The sequence below is a fragment of the Salvelinus fontinalis genome, chromosome 23 (assembly GCF_029448725.1).
Source record: "Salvelinus fontinalis isolate EN_2023a chromosome 23, ASM2944872v1, whole genome shotgun sequence".
Classification (NCBI taxonomy): Eukaryota; Metazoa; Chordata; class Actinopteri; order Salmoniformes; family Salmonidae; genus Salvelinus; species Salvelinus fontinalis.
Genome location: NC_074687.1, coordinates 21,721,349 through 21,740,813, shown reverse-complemented (window position 1 = coordinate 21,740,813; position 19,465 = coordinate 21,721,349). Strand labels below are relative to the sequence as shown.

The 19,465-nt window shown below is 48.1% G+C and overlaps 1 protein-coding gene across 7 annotated transcripts in view; it reads right to left on the bottom strand.

Annotated features, from left to right (window-relative positions):
- Nucleotides 1-757: 757 nt before the first annotated feature.
- Nucleotides 758-19,465, bottom strand: part of LOC129821021 (B-cell CLL/lymphoma 9 protein-like) — a 40,333-nt gene continuing 21,625 nt past the window's right edge. For all 7 annotated transcript variants that reach the window (XM_055878224.1, XM_055878219.1, XM_055878225.1 and 4 more), the window contains 8 exons: nucleotides 9,258-9,681; nucleotides 7,598-7,944; nucleotides 7,065-7,172; nucleotides 6,798-6,984; nucleotides 6,232-6,331; nucleotides 3,899-6,065; nucleotides 3,000-3,281; nucleotides 758-2,769 (listed from right to left, as the gene is read on the bottom strand). In XM_055878224.1, the coding sequence (XP_055734199.1) occupies nucleotides 1,694-2,769; nucleotides 3,000-3,281; nucleotides 3,899-6,065; nucleotides 6,232-6,331; nucleotides 6,798-6,984; nucleotides 7,065-7,172; nucleotides 7,598-7,944; nucleotides 9,258-9,556 (4,566 nt within the window). In that variant the 5' untranslated portion in view covers nucleotides 9,557-9,681 and the 3' untranslated portion in view covers nucleotides 758-1,693. The remainder of the gene's footprint in view (nucleotides 2,770-2,999; nucleotides 3,282-3,898; nucleotides 6,066-6,231; nucleotides 6,332-6,797; nucleotides 6,985-7,064; nucleotides 7,173-7,597; nucleotides 7,945-9,257; nucleotides 9,682-19,465) is intronic.

Sequence of the window (19,465 nt, the reverse complement as noted above, 5' to 3'; positions counted from 1 at the left end):
CCCAAGCATACTTCCAAAGTTGTGACAAAATGGCTTAAGGACAACAGGGTGAAGGTATTGGAGTGGCCATCACAAAGCCCTGACCTCAATCCCATAGAAAACTTGTGGGCAGAACTGAAAAAGCATGTGTGAGCAAGGAGGCCTACAAACCTGACTACGTTACACCAGCCCTGTCAGGATTAATGAGGCCAAAATGCACCTATTGTGGGAAGCTTGTGGAAGGCTACCTGAAACATTTGACCCAAGTTAAACAATTTAAATTTTTACTAGGATTAAATGTCAAGAATTGTGTAAAACGGAGTTTAAATGTATTTGGCTAAGGTGTATGTAAACTTCTGACTTCAACTGTATATATATATACAAATGAATGTGATATGAGGCTCTGACTTACCAATTTATTGTACAATGTATACACATTTTAGTTTGTTAGTGTCATTTGGTGGTTAGAAGCATGGCAAGGAAGAACTCTGGTTGGCGTCTGGCTTTCTTGATACACTGGCTCGATTCAATGTATCGCCGAAGACCAGCACTATAGAGCGCTTGAAATTTAAAAGCAATTTCCTATTGAGCCGACATATACCAGAAAAGAATAGAGCCCTAGCTCACCTGTTATGTCTGGTCCCACTCAGTTAATCTTCTATCAGATGAATGCTGTGGGAATGAAATCCCAGAGTCAACAGAAGACCAAACCGCAACAGGCGCACACAAACTGTCTGGTAGAAGAGTTGAAATGGGAGAAAAAAGACACTACAGTTGATCAATCTTTGTGCTTTTTTAATAATACCATTATCTCTATGAGGTCATAGTTTGGTTTGTTATACAATGGATGTAAAGGAAATTAAAAGACAAAAATGAAAATATCCCACCAATGGTAAACAGTACTGTTCTTTAGAGTGGCGTTCCTCCCCCAATGAAAAGATGGGTAAGAGAGCTTAGAGGTCACTGATAGAATCCCTATACATACTTACAACACAAAACACACACCGTCGCAGGCTCGTACACACACACACACACACACACACACACACACACACACACACACACACACACACACACACACACACACACACACACACACACACACACACACACACACACACACACACACACACACACACACACACACACACACACAGGACAGAAATAGTCAAAACGATGGAGCTAGAGAAGATAGATTTCCATTAATCTTCACAAAATACGATTTTATTTCACAAAGTCTTTTTATTCCATTTTTAAGTTCCTTATCCTTTGCTGGGAAAATCCGTTGTTGATTTTTTTACTGATTTGAAAAAGTTGATATACAGCTAGCTGTACAGTCCTCCAAGGTGGTTTATCTCATTCCTCTTCGACACTCAAACCTTATAGTCAGAGATTTAACACAACAAAAAAACACTTGAGGAACAGTTTAATTGTGACATTGAAGCACAACAATCCCATACATTCAGACATTTCTGAAGGGAGCAAATTAAATGCTTGTGGCAAAAGACAAGTACTGGGCTATGTAGACTCCACAAGCCATTACCGGCATCACTCCTCTCCCATACATGGTTCACGCCAGAGTACCAATCTCTGTCTGTCATTCCTTACTTTCTATGTTTTAATCCATCTATCTCTTTTCTGCTGTGACACATTCCATCCACATTCTGTATATGAGCTCACAACATTCGAGGTCCATGGGTCTATGAGTTGTGTGTTAGAACATTCCAGGCCCTGGGCTGAATCCCATGTCCATGTCCATGCCACGCGACCTCATCTGCCCGCCCATCATCATCATCGCCGTCTGCTGGGGGGGGACGCCCATGCCTTGCAGAGACATCATCATGTTGGGCGACCTCCCAGGCCCAGGGTGGTTGTAGAGTACTCCCCTCTCCTTTCCCTGCATCATGCCCGCTGGACCCCCCTGTGACATCATCCGGTGCTGAGGTCCCATCATGCCCTGACCCATGAACCCTGGGGGCCCATGTGGCCGCATAGGATTATGGGAAGGGTTTCCCATGGGCATATCCTGGGGGCCCATAGTGCCTCCCGGCCCCCCGGGCATCCCCCCCAGCCCCTGCATGGGCATGCCCATCCTTGGGGGGCCCTCCCCCATCATCCCCTGCATCATTCCCTGCATGTGTGGAGGTTTCCCCCCTGGGCCGGGGCCATCTCCTCCTCCCCTAGGGAAATAGGACAGCGTCTGGCTGGGCTTGTCTGATGGGATGATCCTGGACAGGTCAAACTCTGGCATACCGGACGCCCCGGTTCGCATCACCTCATGCAGGTCTGCATCACTGAACTCTCCGTGCATGTTGAACTGTGGTCCTCCAGGGTTGTTGGGCCTACCTCCGTCGCCTCCACCTCCAGGAGGCATGTTCCCCATCCGACTCCCCATGGGACCCCCTTCTCCCTGGAAGCCCATGGGGTGTCCTGGGAAGCCCTGGGGCACAGGGCCGTTGTGGGGGGAGTAGGCGCCCTGCTGGGAGGGGGACTGGGGGAGGGGGTAACCCTGCCCTCGGTGGGGGTAACCCATGCGCCCCTGGGGCATCATCTGGGGGTTGCCCATGCCTTGGTCCTGGGGGTTGGGATGCATCATCATGCCATGAGGCATCATGCCCGGGCCAGGGCCCATGTTGGGGGGGTTTGGGGAGGGCATCTGCTGGGGCATGCCGTGGGAGAGAGGCTGTGAGCCCATGGGGGTCATACCCAGGGGACTGAGGACAGGCATGGGGCCAGAGGAGCCGGGGCCCATCATACGAGGAGGACCTTGGTGGTGGTTCATTCCCATACCTACAGAGGGCCACAGAGAGAGAGAGGGACATTGGTGCACAGACAGCATGTTATAATTTAATTCCTCTTCAATCAAGTTGAGCTAACCATAAAGGCAAAGCTCTAAGAAAAAGTGTTACAAAATACATAAATTAAATCTCAAAATAATTATAATAATAATAATAATAATAATAATTAAGATATTTGAATGCGTTATGACATGACATCTAAGCATGTCTCTGTCCACTCACCGTTGTTGTTCATGGAGGGCAGGTTCGGGGAGCGAGCAGGGGGCGAGTCGTCGTCTGAGCTCGCCACGGTCTTGATGGCGTCATGGTAGAGGGGGGTGGAGCTGGGCATGGCGAACTTGGACATGCGTGACATCATGATGGAGAGGGGGTTCTGTGATAGCGTAGGTTCGGGGGGTAGGGAGTAAGGGCTGCCGGTCGGGGCGCTGCCTGGACCCCCCTGGAGGGGCATGGAGCCAGACTGGGCTCCTGACGAGGGGGGTGCCGAGAGGGGGCCATTACCACCTGTGGAGAGGTTAGAGATATAAAAGTAAACTCTTTACATGAGTCCTATTCATTAAGTAGCCAAAAATACCCTGGTTACTTTGAAAGAAGGGACAATGTGTCAAACACATTTCAGGTTGACATACAATACATGTCAATTGTAAATAATGACATGAATTAATTTAGATACAATGAAGTTACATGACCACAAGGGGGAGCAATTTCCCTGAAATGGGAAAATGTTTTCTGCTTAGGGAAAATGTGTTTACATGGATGAGAATGATGCTTTCAATTGACTTATTGACTTATAAATAATTTGATTTGAAGCTGATGGAGACAAATTCTATCCTGTACTCCCAGATATACAACAGAGGTCTGTTTAGACTGCCTGGACAACAGACAGAGTGCTGCAGGAGGAGGGACGTTACAAAACAGCCCTCGATTCAAGACATGTCATCTTCACCCAATCATGCATCTCCATCAGGTAGTAAGTATTAAAAAACTCTCAAAATGAATATTATCTCTGTCTTGAAATCAACATTAGTAATTTTGTTCATCACAGCATGTAAGAGATAGATGTGAGAGCGAGAAGAGAGCAGTGAAGGGAGAAAGTAGATCAATCCAGAAAAGTACTGTACCTTGCTCCATATTTCCCATCATGTTAGGTGAGGTCATACTGAGGGGGGTTTTACCCCCTTGCTGCTGAGGGATTCCTGGGCTGGGCATGGGGGGTTTGGGGGAAGAGGCCCACCCTGGAGAAGGGTTGGGGAGGGACGGGGACCTCATATTTACAGGGGAGGCACCAGCAGACCCCATCATAGAGTGGGGAGACTTCATGGGAGCCGGGTTGGCAGTGTTAGGGGGGCCATTGGGTCCCGGAGGGCCGGAGAGCATACCAGCCAGCTGGGAGGGGGTCTGGGGGGACTTGAGGTTCCCAGAGGGAGAGCCCATCATGGGGGACTGCACCTGCCTCAAAGGAGGGGACTTGAGGGGGTTAATACTGGGTGAGCTGCCCCCTCCTGGCTGGATGATCAGCTCTGCAGGCTTACGTCCCCTCTGGCCCTGGGGGGGTCCGGCGGAGGGCGGGTGGTGGTTGAGGCGGCCATTGCCCCCCGTAGGGGTGGTCCTGTGCTCCGGGCCAGCATAGGCCTGCTCTCCATGAGGGCCCCTCATACCGCCAGGACCACCAGGGAAGGGTCGTGCGGGTCCCATGGGGAAGTCCCCTGGCTGGGGCTGGTCTGTGAAGTGCATCTGCCTTCCCTGGGGCCCCATGTTGTCCATTGGATGCCCTCTCATTCTCATCATCTCATCTGGGCTCATGTTCATAGGCCCCTCTCGTAGTTGGGGGTTCCCATGGGGGCCCATGCCAAACTCAGGGCCCATGTCCCGGCTCCCCATCACAGCCAGTCTGGAAGAGGGGCTCATGGGGCCCTCGCCGGGCATCCTGGGAAACATCATCCCGCCCCCGTTTCCTGGCTCCATGCCGCCTCTTTGGTGTCCCATCATCCTCTGCATCTCCATCATCATCTGCGGAGGAAGGCCCGGTCCCTTGTCGCCCCCCATGCCCTGGTGAAACATGGCCTCTTGGACTGACTGGGGGTTGGGGAAGCGCTCTCCCCGCACCCCTGGACCTCCGAACATACCCCCTGGCCCTCCTGGGAACCCCCGGCCGTCCCCCATCCTCGGGGGCATGTCTTCAGGCCAGCCCATCCCAGGCCTGGGGGGTCCCTCCATGTCAGGGTTCATCATGCCCTGGGGGAACCCAGGCATCCTCTGCATGTGAGGAAGCATCCCTCTGGGGCCCATGGCAATGCGATCGTGATAGTGCTCTGGTGGCCCTCCCGGCCCCCCTGGAACCCACACCTCTCCGGGGCCCATCTGGTAGGGTGGTGGGGGCCCTCGCATCATGCCGCGCGGCCCGTGGGTGTGCATCATCATGTCGGGAGGAAGTGGGCGGTGATGCATTTCCTGTTTTCTCTTCTTCTCCTCGTAGAACTCCTGCTGCAGCTTCAGCCAGGCCACCTGCTCCGGGGTCATGTGATCTCCATCCCCACACCCTCCAGGACCCATCATGTGCCCCAGCTCATCTGGGAAAGGGGGCATGTCTCTGGGGTGACCATGTGAGGGGCCAAATGGGGTTCCCTGGGGTCGGGACCCTCCCGAACCCCCTGGTGGACCTAGGCTCTGGGATTGGGCCATCATGGCCTGGAGAGGGCCCTGCTCCGGCCTCCTGGGCCCCCCATCGGGCATGCCGTCGTGGGACTGGGGGAGTCCCCCAATAGGACCGGGTGGCGGTGGGGCATCGCGGTCATCAGGGAAGAGCATGCGCTGGATGTCTCGCAGGGTCTGGAGGGAGCGCTGGCGGTGCTCTAGCTGTTCCTGGGACAGGCCCTCTGTGTTGGCCTCCATGTTGAGAAGTTCCTGGGCCAGTTGCTGCTGTTGCTGCTGGGGAGTCAGACCAGGCTGACCCATCCCTATGGGCCCCAGCCCTCCTCCTTCACCAGGCTGAGGGGGGTTCAGAGGAGGCATGCCCTGCTCAGACTGGGGCTGGCACCCAGGGGTCTGGTCACCTGGACCCATGGTATTACCAGGGCTGCTGCCATGGAGGTTCTTGGGGTCCATGTCTGCTGAGGAGGCCCCATCCTGGGTGAGTGAACCAGGCTTTACCCCCTGGGGAGGGGCCTGGGGTGGTGCTTGATCAGTCAGGCCAGGTTTAGACCCTGTCTGGTGGTTCTTGTCTGAGGAATGAGATGAGGACTGCTGGGAGGGCTTGGAGTCACCTCGGAGGGGTCCTGCCTGATCGTTCTAAAACAGAGAAAGGAAAAAGCGATAAAGGCAGGGGGATAAGAAATGAAGTTTGAGTAAATGAGGGTTTGTAAATCAAGTATTTATCAAAGCTGACTCTTTGCCAAGTTATGCCAAGTTACATGTCTAGTCATCACATCATGGCAGTGTGTGCGTGTGTTCTTACCAGGGGTGGGAGGGGGATCTTGTCCTTGCTGTTGGAGATGTTTCTCATGTGGAAGTTGATGATGTTTTCTGAGTGGCCTGTTAGAACAGCGTCAGCAGCCCTGAGGAACAGAGACCAGACAGTCACATTGTGTCTGTGTCTGTGGCAGCAGAATGAGGGCAGTGTTAGCAAAGGGCATGAAGGAAATGCCGAGGTCGACAGACTAAACAAACAGTTTCACATCTTCCACTTTACATCCACAACTTTCATCTCCTATTCCGTACAGAGGACAGTGGAAAATCGGAGACAACTGAAACAAGAACACACTTTCAGGCAAGCACACTGAAAACAAAGCATAACTGCAGGCGAGCATGTTAGGAGAGCTAGATTTCTGGATTTTATATCTCCACTCCTTTCTCCGGTGTGTGTGGTCTATCCAAAACAAGCTCAGAATAACCTGGTGTGTGGAACACTGAGTTTGCTGAGGGAACACGTCACACACTGCAACTACAATGACTACAGCTCAATCACTAACATATCATGGGCTATTAGGACCATTAACATGGTTTCCCTGCGATCTCCCTTACTTGTTGGCCATCTCTGTAGTGAAGACGTAAACCACTTTAGACCCAGCCTTCTGACCACCCGCCGACTCCGACGCTGCGCCCTGGCCTCCTAGTGCATTGTGGGAGGGTGTGGAGGAGCGGCTGAGTCCGGCGTTGGGGGGAGGATGGGAGTTGGAGTCCTGGGGCTTCACGTCACTGGAGTTACAGTCTGGGGAGGGACAGAGGATCGTGTTACTGTAGTTTACAGTAGCGGGTGGAAATGGGGATGACGGAAGGACAGACACTCACTGAAGAATCCTTTGTCGTCCTCATCACTCTCTCCTCCAGAACACCAGTCAGCTCCACTGTAGGGCTGCCTCCTCTCAGCTACACACATCCTCTTCACCCTGTTACTGTCTGTATACACACACAGTCAGTGTGTAACCGTGTGTGTCACATGTACTTATACAGTTACAGCTGAGCTCTCTATCAATAATACACAAACACACGCCCTCCCCCTCCTTTATCAGAGCGCAGTCCTGTCCACCAGACTCCCAGGAGGAGAGGAGAGAGACAGCAGCATATCAAGTCAGTGTGTGACCATAATGACACGCTTTCAGGGGCCTGCTGATGTTTCTACAGCCACAACACCACATGTTCACACAGACAACATGGACACGTACTTCAGCAGCTATTGTGTCGGAGAGGCAAGATGTAAGCACTTTAGTTTCATGGAAATGGGAGCTTAGAAAGTGTAAGGAAGGTTAGGATTTGTAAAAAGTACACTACTTAATACCACTTGACATATTTGACCACTATTTAGAATGCAGTGTACTACTCACCCTTGTCGTCGCTGGTGGGCGTGGCTGTGCCTGGCTGCTGCTCGTTGTAGGACTCCACTGAGGTGCTCCTCTCCCTCTTCACCTTGACCTTTGTCCCCTGTCCCCCAGAGTTCAGGCCCTGGCCGTTCTTCAGACCCCCCATACCTCCTGGACCCACCCCTGACATGCCGCCCTGCTGGGAGCCCTTACCACCCACTGTCTTGGGGTCGCATGGCGAGGCCTGTGATTGGCTGCCGGCGCTTCCTGGTTTGCTCTGATTGGGAATTTTGGAGTCCATCTGGGCGGCGCCACCGGAGGGGGACATGACTGGAGGGGAGCGCACCATTACCTCTGACTTGGGTTTAGGACTAAGAGAGGTAGGGAGAGGGAAGAAGTGCTTATCAATGACATAGCCTTTGTGTGTGGGTGTGGTGTGGTGTGGTGTGGTGTGGTGTGGTGTGGTGTGGTGTGGTGTGGTGTGGTGTGGTGTGGTGTGGTGTGGTGTGGTGTGTGTGTGTGTGTGTGTGTGTGTGTGTGTGTGTGGACATATTTAATTATACTTGTGGTGACCAGAAGTCCCCAGGAGAAGAATTGTAAACAAAAAAATTACCAACTGGGGACATTTTGTTAGTAACGACAACATCAAATGCTATTTCTAGGGGGTTTAGGGTTAAGGTTAGAATTAGGTTTAGGAGCTAGGGTTGGTTTTCGGGTTAAAGTTAGGGTAAGGGGTTAGGGAAAATATGATTTTGAATGGGACTGAATTGTGTCCCCACAAGGTTAGTCTCTTTGTCCTTTTACTTCCCCACTATGACACAAATGCTACCAGGGACACAGAGGGAACAGGCTGAAGCCTGGGGCTAGAGTTAACGTGTGCCCAGTAAACAGACTCCTTGACCTGGGGAGGCTCAGCTGTAAGAGGCCAGAGAGTCAAACGGCTGGCTTGGAGTGAACCAGACTGACCTCTTGTCCCATCAACCCCTCCCAATCTCCCCTCACTCCCCTCTTTCCACTGCCGGGAGGGGAGACTGACAAAATAGTTCAAATCACACACAAATGTGCATGCAGACACACACTCACTCACTCACTCGGCAGCTCTGTTTGTATGGAGGTGCCCGAATATGAACCGACTAAAACAGTGGGCCTACTGTGTCCAGGATTTACGATGTGGGAAATCCCCCAGCCTACCATGATCCATCATTATAGCCGCTAACCACTGCTGTACAGTTAGAGTATAGGAGCAGACAGAGGGAAGGGAAACACACTTTTCTCACTGGCCAATACTGCTGTAGGAATAATCCCAGCCAGAGTCTTATATTTGGCTCTGATCCCAAGAGGAGAGGCAGAGCAGGGCGTCTGCTTCTGAATGGCCATGAGTAAAGTGCAGTTCAGGAGAACAGGAACAGTCCAACTGGCAGAGATCACTATACCACACCCTAAATGACAGACACATTCAGCCAGAGGAGAGAGAGAGCGGAGAGAGAGACAGGAGAGAGAGAGAGGAGAGAAGACTGGCTAGGGTTTGGCAGGGCAGAAGCTGGTTTCCAGTGGCTCCAGAAACATGAGTCAGCAGAAAGAACATTCAAACACAGTGTACTCCCTGACTTAAGGACACACATTATTACTACCACCACCACCACCACTATACACACACACACACAGTACACTTGCTCTCCCTCACCTCTGTGTGTTGGTGGATGGGGAGTTCTTCAGTCTGTTGTGATGAATGGAGGGGGCTCCCAGCACCACAGAGCAGGGTGGGGTGATGAGCTGGTGGGGGCTGCCTGTGTGTGGGTGAGGGGCTTTCCCTCTGCCGTTCCCTCGGCCACCCGAACCAGGAGCACTGTTCCCGATATTCCCAAGATTCCCCCGGCCGTCCTTGGCCTCCTCTCGTTCTTTCTTCCCTCGCTCTTTCTTGCTGAAATGTGTCGCTGCCGTCCCTCCTGCCACGGCAGGCCTCTCCTCCTGGACCTCCAACATGCTCTGTGTGTGTGTTTGTTTTAATAAGTGTGTGTATGTGAGAGAGAGAGAGAGTGCTTCTGTATGAGGAAGAGAGTGTTTGTGCCTGAGGTTTCCCCAAGGGGCTCTCACAGCCCTTGGGCACTCTGTGGAGAGAAAACAGAAGATAATAATTAGACAGAAATGTTAGAGAAACGTGAGAACACCTTTACAACAACTTATTGATGTCTCATGGTCATTGGTTCTAACATGTTTGTAAAGAATTCCGTTGTGTATCATCCTATCTGGTAGAAGTGGTGGGAGTCCCTGAATGTGGTTGACTGGAGAAACCAACAGAATACTAATGGAAGCTCCACTAACTGAGCACTCAATTATGACTGGATTCCTACGGACGAGTCCATACATGTTCTTATACTGTGTGTGTGTGTGTTCTACGTTGCAGCAGTGTGTGTTTTCTGCCCCTCTGGTAATGACATGAGAATGGGCAGTGAGCAGCACAGTCAGATCATACTGTCATCCTGCAAATATTTAGGAACTCCTCCAAAAACACTCAAATACTGTAACCGGCTCCAGAGATCTCCTGCAGGGAGGGAGAAAGAGTGAGAGGGAGCGAGAGAGAGAGCGAGCGAGCGAGCGATGCTGGGACTGGAACAGACCAACACACTGCTAACTGCTCCTACACGGGCTAACTAGAAACACTACTGTACAGGCTTGCACACGCGAGTCAGTGTGTAACCAGGGTCAAACCAGTCTCTACTAGGTTGAGCCCCATCCCCCCCAGTTTTAGTTGCATGTCCCTATATAATAAAAAGCAAAAAAGTTAAAACTATTGAGTGAGAGGTTGGCTTTTGAGTGACAGAGTGACTGTCAACACAATGGAGAGGGTGCACAGCGGTGTGTAGGGGGGCTACGGAAAGCCACTGGACGGTTAGGTATGACTCCTTCGGGTATCCATAAAAGCAGGGAACAAAATGATTCTCATCCCTGTGGTAGGCTAAGTGAAAAACGCCATACGCCGCCTGTAATATTTGATTTTGATTTAGAAGTGTGGGGTCAAGTCTACCGTTGAAGCTGCTTGCTCAACTCTGCCTCGTGCGCCACAACTACAGAGTTTAGTTAGCGTCTTAGTTAGCTGTAAAAAGTGTTATTGTTATTAGCCTTAGTTAGCTGTAAAAAGTGTTAGTGTTATTAGCCTTAGCTAGCTGTACAAAATTGTTAGTGTTATTAGCCTTAGCTAGCTGTAAAAAAAAAAGTAGTTTTATTAGCCTTAGCAAGCTCGAACCAGTTAAATCTGCCACGGTGGATATCAGAAATTGGAGAAAGAGAGCGATGAGCAGAAACATCAAACCACCGAGGCCGCCACCAAGCCCAGCAGCGATGATCAGTGGTGTAAAGTACTTAAGTAAAAACACTTTAAAGTACTAGTTAAGTCTTTTTTTGTTGGTATCTGTACTTTGTATTTAGTTCACTACATTCCTAAAGAAACAAATGTACTGTTGGGTGAAACATTATTAATGCTTAACAGGACAGGTCCAATTCACACACTTATCAAGATCCCTGGTCATCTTTACGGAATCTGATCTGGCGGACTCACTAAACACACATGCTTTGTTTGTAAATGATGTCCGAGTGTTGGAGTGTGCCCCTGGCTATTTGTACATTTAAAAAATAAAAAAAATGGTGCCATCTTATTTGCTTAATATAAGGAATTTGAAATGATTTACACTAACTTAATACTTAAGTATATTTTTGCAATTACATTTACTTTTGATATTTAAGTATATTTAAAACCAAATAGTTTTAGCCTTTTACTCAAGTAGTATTTTACTGGTATCTTTACTTTTACTCAAGTATGACAATTGGGTACTTTTCCACTAAGTGCAATGATGCTGCCGAGCTCAGCTAGCTCCGTGTGCAGAGCCTACCCACCCTTCCACAAGTGCCACCAGGATAATGGCTCAACCTCCAACTGTTCCTGTTGATCTTGGAATAGAGGAGCCGAGCCAGCCCAGGTTAGCCTAGGATCCTACCCTAGCAGCAGGTTCTGTCCAAAAACCTACGTTGTTTGGATTAGTTGGATCTCCATTGGCCTTTTATTTACTGTGTTTGTTTACTGTTAATGGAACTAGCCTAAATATAGATTGTGTCATGCCTTTAATCGATCTGATATTTTGTTTACTAGGCCTACTACGGTGTATTATAAGCCAAACTGCTATTCAGTATTTTTGTTTGCATGCATGGATAACTAGGCTACTACTTTCAGGATTTAATTTGCATTATGTTGGTCAGACAACCGTGTGTATGGCTGAACTCACAAAGGGCAATTCACCTATTACAAACAGCCCATCTTGTGGCCAATATACAGTTGAAGTCGGAGGTTTACATACACCTTAGCCAAGTACATTTAAACTCAGTTCTTCACAATTCCTGACATTTAATCCTAGTAAAAAATCCCTGTCTTTGGTCAGTTAGGATCACCACTTTATTTCAAGAATGTGAAAGGTCAGAATAATAGTAGAGAATGATTTTTCAGCTTTTATTTCTTTCATCACATTCCCAGTGTGTCAGAAGTTTACATACACTCAATACGTTCGGGGAATTTTGGCCCATTCCTCCTGACAGAGCTGGTGTAACTGAGTCAGATTTGTAAGCCTCCTTGCTCGCACACAATTTTTCAGTTCTGCCCACAAATTTTCTATGGGATTGAGGTCAGGGCTTTGTGATGGCCACTCCAATACCTTTACTTTGTTGTCCTTAAGCCATTTGGAAGACCCATTTGCGACCAAGCTTTAACTTCCTGACTGATGTCTTGAGATTTTGCTTCAATATATCCACGTAATTGTACTTCCTCATGATACCATCTATTTTGTGAAGTGCACCAGTCCCTCCTGCAGCAAAGCACCCCCACAACATGATGCTGCCACCCCCGTGCTTCACGTTTGGGATGGTGTTCTTCTGCTTGCAAACCTCGCCCTTTTTCCTCCAAACATAACCATGGTCATTATGGCCAAACAGTTATATTTTTGTTTCATCAGAGGACATTTCTCCAAAAAGTACGATCTTTATCCCCATGTGCAGTTGCAAACCGTAGTCTGGCTTTTTTATGGCGGTTTTGGAGCAGGGCTTCTTCCTTGCTGAGCGGCCATTCAGGCCATTCAGGTCGATATAGGACTCATTTTTACTGTGGATATAGATACTTTTGTACCTGTTTCCTCCAGCATCTTCACATGGTCCTTTGCTGTTGTTCTGGGATGGATTTGCACTTTTCGCACCAAAGTACGTTCATCTCTGGGAGACAGAACGCGTCTCCTTCCTGAGCGGTATGACAGCTGCGTGGTCCCATGGTGTTTATACTTGCGTACTATTGTTTGTACAGATAAAGGTGGTACCTTCAGGCATTTGGAAATTGCTCCCAAAAATGAACCAGACTTGTGGAGGTCTAAAAAAATCTGAGGTCTTGGCTGATTTCTTTTGATTTTCCCATGACGTCAAGCAAAGAGGCACTGAGTTTGAAGGTAGGCCTTGAAATACATCCACAGGTACACCTCCAATTGACTCAAATTATGTAAATTACCCTATCAGAAGCTTCTAAAGCCATGACATCGTTTTCTAGAATTTTCCAAGCTGTTTAAAGGCACAGTCAACTTAGTGTATGTAAACTTCTGACCCACTGGAATTGTGATACAGTGAATTATAAGTGAAATAATCTGTCTGTAAACAATTACTGGAAGAATTACTTGTGTCATGCACAATGTAGATGCCCTAACCAACTTGCCAAAACTATAGTTTGTTAACAAGAAATTTGTGGAGTGGTTGAAAAACTAGTTTTAATGACTCCTACCTAAGTGTATGTAAACTTCCGACTTCAACTGTACATTACCAACGACCAATCACATTCACCTGAAGAAAACTGAAAACACACCAAACGAGCCAATGGATGCCGAGTCCACTCTTAGAAGCCTCACCTTCCTGGCTATAATACTGGGGCACGCATTCATTTCCTTACTTCAATACCGTGCATCAGCGAGCCCAAACCCTCTGACGAAGTGGGGCCAAAATATGTTATACCTCATTCCCTCCTTCAGGGAACAGTAATTATATTCAGTACTGTACGTCCTGTAGGTCACTCAGTATAATATACTATGGGGACATACAATCACGCACCAAGCCGGCTCAGAGGGTACCAAACTAGGAAGCCCACGGCAACTCAAGCAGACATAGGTTTCACCGGCTCCAAAAAGGGCTTACAGAAGCCACCTTTTCCCCTAATACTTACCCGAGAAGCCTGAACTGTCAGAGCCCCATACAGGGAACCAGAACCTACTGCAACTTGGCTATGCGCATTGACACGATGCCACTGCAGCCCAAGTCCATAGACCCCACGGTTCCAAGAACAACTCTACACACTCACTGACACTCCAATACACACAAAATGCACACACATTTATACTGACTCTACACTCACTCACATACAAACTTCATTTACGCTGCTGCTACTCAGTCACCTTACCCCTATACATATCTACCTCTATTCCTCCAGTATACCCTGCACATTGTAAATATGGTACTGGAACAGACCCTGTATATAGCTTCTTACTTCTCGTGTTCTTATTTCTATTTCTTGTTTGTTTTTGTTCTACCTTGTTATTTTTTGTGCAACATTGATATTCATTACTGCGTTATTGGGTTTGAAGCTTGCAAGAAAGGCATTTCACTGTACTTGTGCACGTGACATATAATAAAATACAAAAAAACTTGAATACTACCCGGCCCTTGAGAACCCCCTGCAACAGCAGTCGCGGGTCCCTCCAAGGAGTCAACGTCCTTAGGCACGACAGGAAGACCTCAAACAACCAATGAAGGGACGGGATACGTCCAGACGCATTAACAGAAGCCCCAGAGGCACCCCAGCTATCAGAGGCCATCAAATCCAGGCTGTATCACATCCGGCTGTGATTGGGAGACCCATACGGCAGCGCATATTTGGCCCAGCGTCGTCCGGGTTTGGCCGGGGTAGGCCGTCATTGTATATAAGAATTTACCTGACTTGCCTAGTTAAAAAGGTTAAATAAAAAATGTTATTTTATTGGTCACATGGTAAGCTGATGTTATTGCGAGTGTAGCGAAATGCTGCTAGTTCCGACAGTGTAGCAATATCTAGCAAGTAATCTAACAATTCCACAACAACTACCTAATACACACAAATCTATGTGAAGGAATAGAATAAGAATATATACATATAAATATATGGATGAGCAATGACAGAGCGGCATAGGCAAGATGCAAGAGATGGTATAAAACACAGTATATACATGAGATGAGTAATGCAAGATATGTAAACATTATTAAAGTGGCATTATTAAAGTGACTAGTGATCCATTTATTAAAGTGGCCCATGATTTCAAGTCTGTATGTAGGCAGCAGCCTCTCTGTGTTAGTGATGGCTGTTTAACAGTCTGATGGCCTTGAGATAGAAGCTGTTTTTCCAGTCTCTTGGTCCCAGCTTTGATGCACCTGTACTGACCTCGCCTTCTGGATGATAGCGGGGTGAACAGGCAGTGGCTCGGGTGGTTGCTGTCCTTGATGACCTTTTTTGCCTTCCTGTGACATCGTGTGCTGTAGGTGTCCTGGAGGGCAGGTAGTTTGCCCCCGGTGATGCGTTGTGCAGACCGCACCACCCTCTGGAGAGCCCTGTGGTTATGTGCGGTGCAGTTGCCGTACCAGGAGGTGATGCAGCCTGACAGGATGCTCTCAATTGTGCATCTGTAAAAGTTTGAGGGTTTTAAGTGACAAGCCAAATTTCTTCAACCTCCTAGGTTGAAAACTTTCCAACTTCTCCACTGCTGTTCCGTCGATGTGGATAGGGGGTGCTCCCTCTGCTGTTTCCTGAAGTCCACAATCATCTCCTAAGTTTTGTTGACGTTGAGTGTGAGGTTATTTTCCTGACACCACACTGAGTGCCCTCACCTCCTCCCTATAGGCTGTCTCATTGTTGTTGGTAATCAAGCCTACTACTGTTGTGTCTTCTGCTAACTTGATGATTGTGTTGGAGGCGTGCATGGCCATGCAGTCATGGGTGAACAGGGAGTACAGGAGGGGGCTGAGCACGCACCCTTGTGGGGCCCCAGTGTTGAGGATCAGCGAAGTGGAGATGTTGTTTCCTACCTTCACCACCTGGGGGTGGCCCGTCAGTAAGTCCAGGACCCAATTGCACAGGGCGGGGTTGAGACAAAGGGCCTCCAGCTTAATGATGTGCTTGGAGGGTACTATGGTGCTGAATGCTGACCCAATCAGACCCAATAACCGCAGGCACAAGAGAAAAGGCATGAGTGCCCCAGCTGAAACCATGCCAGACAGAACCAGAATGTGACCGCCCTTCTGTTGGGACAAAAACGCATGATTCATAACAGAGTCCTGAACGAGACCCAGAAACCGTGCTGCGGACGAATCTGCTTTCACCACGCTCTTCTTTGACCCAGCACGGCATCTGTACCAAGACATCCACCGCTGCCCAGATGCGCCAAGACAGTCAAAAACCAACCTTGAAGCCTCCCTCTGGAAACACACCTCTGGCCTGGACCCTTTCCATCACGCCTTGGGAACAGCCGAGCCACCCCCGCAAAGGATTTTCATGGGAAAAGGACCCGTAGAGCTGCGTCCTGTTTTTGTTTCTCCTCAAAACAAGCCTGTAAGGACTCCATAGCCGAGCCAAAATAACCTTGTTGACAAAACTGGCTCATCCAAATACATCCGCCTGTCCCTCTCAGGAATCTGGGACAACGTCAACCAGAGGTGGAGCTGAGCCACCACCGTCGACCCCATGCTTTCCCCCACAGTCAGGATAGTACAGGGAGATAGAGCTGTAGCACAGATTTCACCAAGAAGCTCTGAAACCGGATTCCCCAACTCCACGGTCCTATTTAGCTTCTGTAGCAAATCGATATGATACCTCTGCAGCATTGTGACCACATTCAACAACCAGGCCGCCACACTTGTCCAGCTGATGCCTGGAGACCCGGCACTGTTTATTCGGAAGCACCATGCTAGGATTAGCCCCCTTGTTAGCCTCTGGAGGCTAACTCACACAGCAATGACAGGAGGTAAACACCTTTCCCCAAACCTGGAGGAACTCCACTGCTTTTGGAGAAGTCAAATCCACCCCCAGGTGATCTGTCGCCCTACAACACAGCTCCATCAAATAGAGCATTAGCCACCAATGGTTCACTCTCCCTCGCTGAATCCAAGGGCGGGGCTTTAGGCTCCCCCGTATGGATGCCATCTGATTCACACTTAGAAAACCCTCCAGACCTAACCAGGGGTAGTATATCATCCCCAGAAACTGGACAACCCAATACAACTCCTACCACCGCTGCTGCTTTCTCCCTGCCTTAGACAATCCCATTTCGAAACAGATACCAAGACCCAAAACGCGCAACATCTAGGGGGACGAGTACTCTCCTCTCACTAAGACACTTAAAACTTCTTGTCAATATAGGGGGTGCCGTTTCGCATTAGCATAATTTGCTCTACAGATTAAACTGCCTAGTACTCAATTCTTGCTTGTACAATATGCATATTATTATTATTATTGGATAGAAAACACTCTAGTTTCTATAGCCGTTGGAATTTTGTCTCTGAGTGAAACAGAACTCCTTCTACGGCACTTTTCATGACAGGGAGTCAGATTTCAGACATCTTGGCCCCTGATCTGGGGTCGGTTTAAAGGTCCCTGTAAATGCTATGGAGAAACAGACACTGCTTACGTCTTCCCCTGGGTGTCAGTACGTGGTGACGCTTTGAATGGAGTCGATTGCGCAATCAGGGCCTGTATAAAACAGCAAATACCGGAAGTAGCTTCCTTTTCCTGCTGCGCCTGACGCACGAAGGACGTCGGACTCGCCTCCTTCCAACCTGTTGTTTAGCCAGTAATATTTCTCCGGTCATGTTTTTACTCGTTATAGGTGTTAAAAACATCATAAGGTAGTTAATTTAAACCGTTTTATAGCAATTTATATCCGTTTAGTGCGATTTTGAGGCATTTCTTTCTGAGACACTTTGAACCGCTGGGCACGTTTCCAGTTCATGCCGAACGTTAGTGGGCATTTCCACATGGCAAGAGGACAGCTTTCGACCAAAAGACGATTAGACCCAAGAAAGGATTCATTGCCCAAGATTCTGATGGAAGAACAGCTCATAGTAAGAACAATTTATGATGATAAATCGTGTTTCTGTCGAAAAATGTTAAACGCTTATGCCGCCATTTTGTTTTGTATAGCTTCGCTTGGCGCAACCTGTATTGAAAAGTAAGGATAATTTAAAAAATGTAATTCAGCGATTGTATTAAGAATTAAATTGTCTATCAATCGCTGTCCACCCTGTATTTTTTAGTCAAGTTTATGAGTATTTATGTATAAGACTAGATCACTGTCTAATATGGCGCACGACATTTTCTGACCAGCTGGGCTACTTTTTCTCATTGTCTAACCATGATTTTGGTGGCTACATATGCACATTTTCAAACAAACTCTATATGTATGTTGTAATATGATGTTACAGGAGTGTCATCTGAAGAATTCTGAGAAGGTTAGTGAAAAAATTATTACATTTTGGTGGTGATAATGCTAACGCTCTTTTTGCCGTGAATCAATGCTGGGGTAATGTTTGCACATGTGCTATGGTAATATAACGATTTATTGTGTTTTCGCTGTAAGACACTTAGAAAATCAGAAATATTGTCTGGATTCACAGGATCTGTGTCTTTCAGTTAGTGTACGCTGTGTATTTTTACGAAATGTTTTATGATTAGTAATTAGGTAATACACGTTGCTCTGTATTTTTTCTAGTCGAGTTGTGATGGTGGGTGCAATTGTAAACTATGATTTATACCTGAAATATGCACATTTTTCTAACAAAACCTATCCTATACCATAAATATGTTATCAGACTGTCATCTGATGAGTTTTTTTCTTGGTTAGTGGCTATCAATATCTTTATTTGGCCGAATTGGTGATAGCTACTGGTGTTGAGAAAAAATGGTGGACAAAGAAAAATGGTGTTTTTTGCTAACTAGGTTAGCTAATAGATTTACATATTTTGTCTACCCTGTAAAACATTTTAAAAATCTGAAATGGTGGCTTTATTCACAAGATCTGTATCTTTCATTAGGTGTCTTGGACTTGTGATTTAATGATATTTAGATGCTACTATTTAATTGTGACGCTATGCTAGTGATGCTACTCAGTGTGGGGGGGAGGGGGGGGGTGCTCCCGGACCCGGGGTAGAGAGGCGTGAAAGGTTAAGTCGGAGCCGAATCTAATAGTTGTCATGTGCTTGAAAAGTTTGTAAGTTGCGTGGCATGTTCTTCCATCAGGCGAGCTGAAGAGCGAAGAATTGAGGAAATAAATGCGAGCCCTGGAATGAAGGGCTTCTGAAGGCGGGCTCGGCATTTATTGGGCGTGATACCAGTTTTCAGGTAAATACGATTGGTCGTTGACTCCCCGTAGTACGTTATACCGAGGGACTGATTGGAAGGGATCCTAGTGTATTGAGTCCTTTCCAATCGTGCAGTGTTGGCTGAGCACTAGAATAGCTAAACTCACTCTCTTCACTTTCCCTGGTGTAGCTAGTTATACTTAAATCAGTCTTTCACTAGCGCTGCACAGTGCACACACACACACAGCAGGACCTGTCAATCACCCTCTCCCTACAATCACACACTAACGAGACACTAATTGGGCCTCTTGCTGACACTGCTGTCACAGAACGCACATGCAGCAGCCACCACACACACAGCAGAAACCACACCCACAAAGGAGCCACCACACACAAACAGCAGAAGCCACACACACACACACAAACACACACAAAAGAATGCACACTCCCACAAACAGCAGAAACCACACGCACAGCAGAAACCACACACACACACAC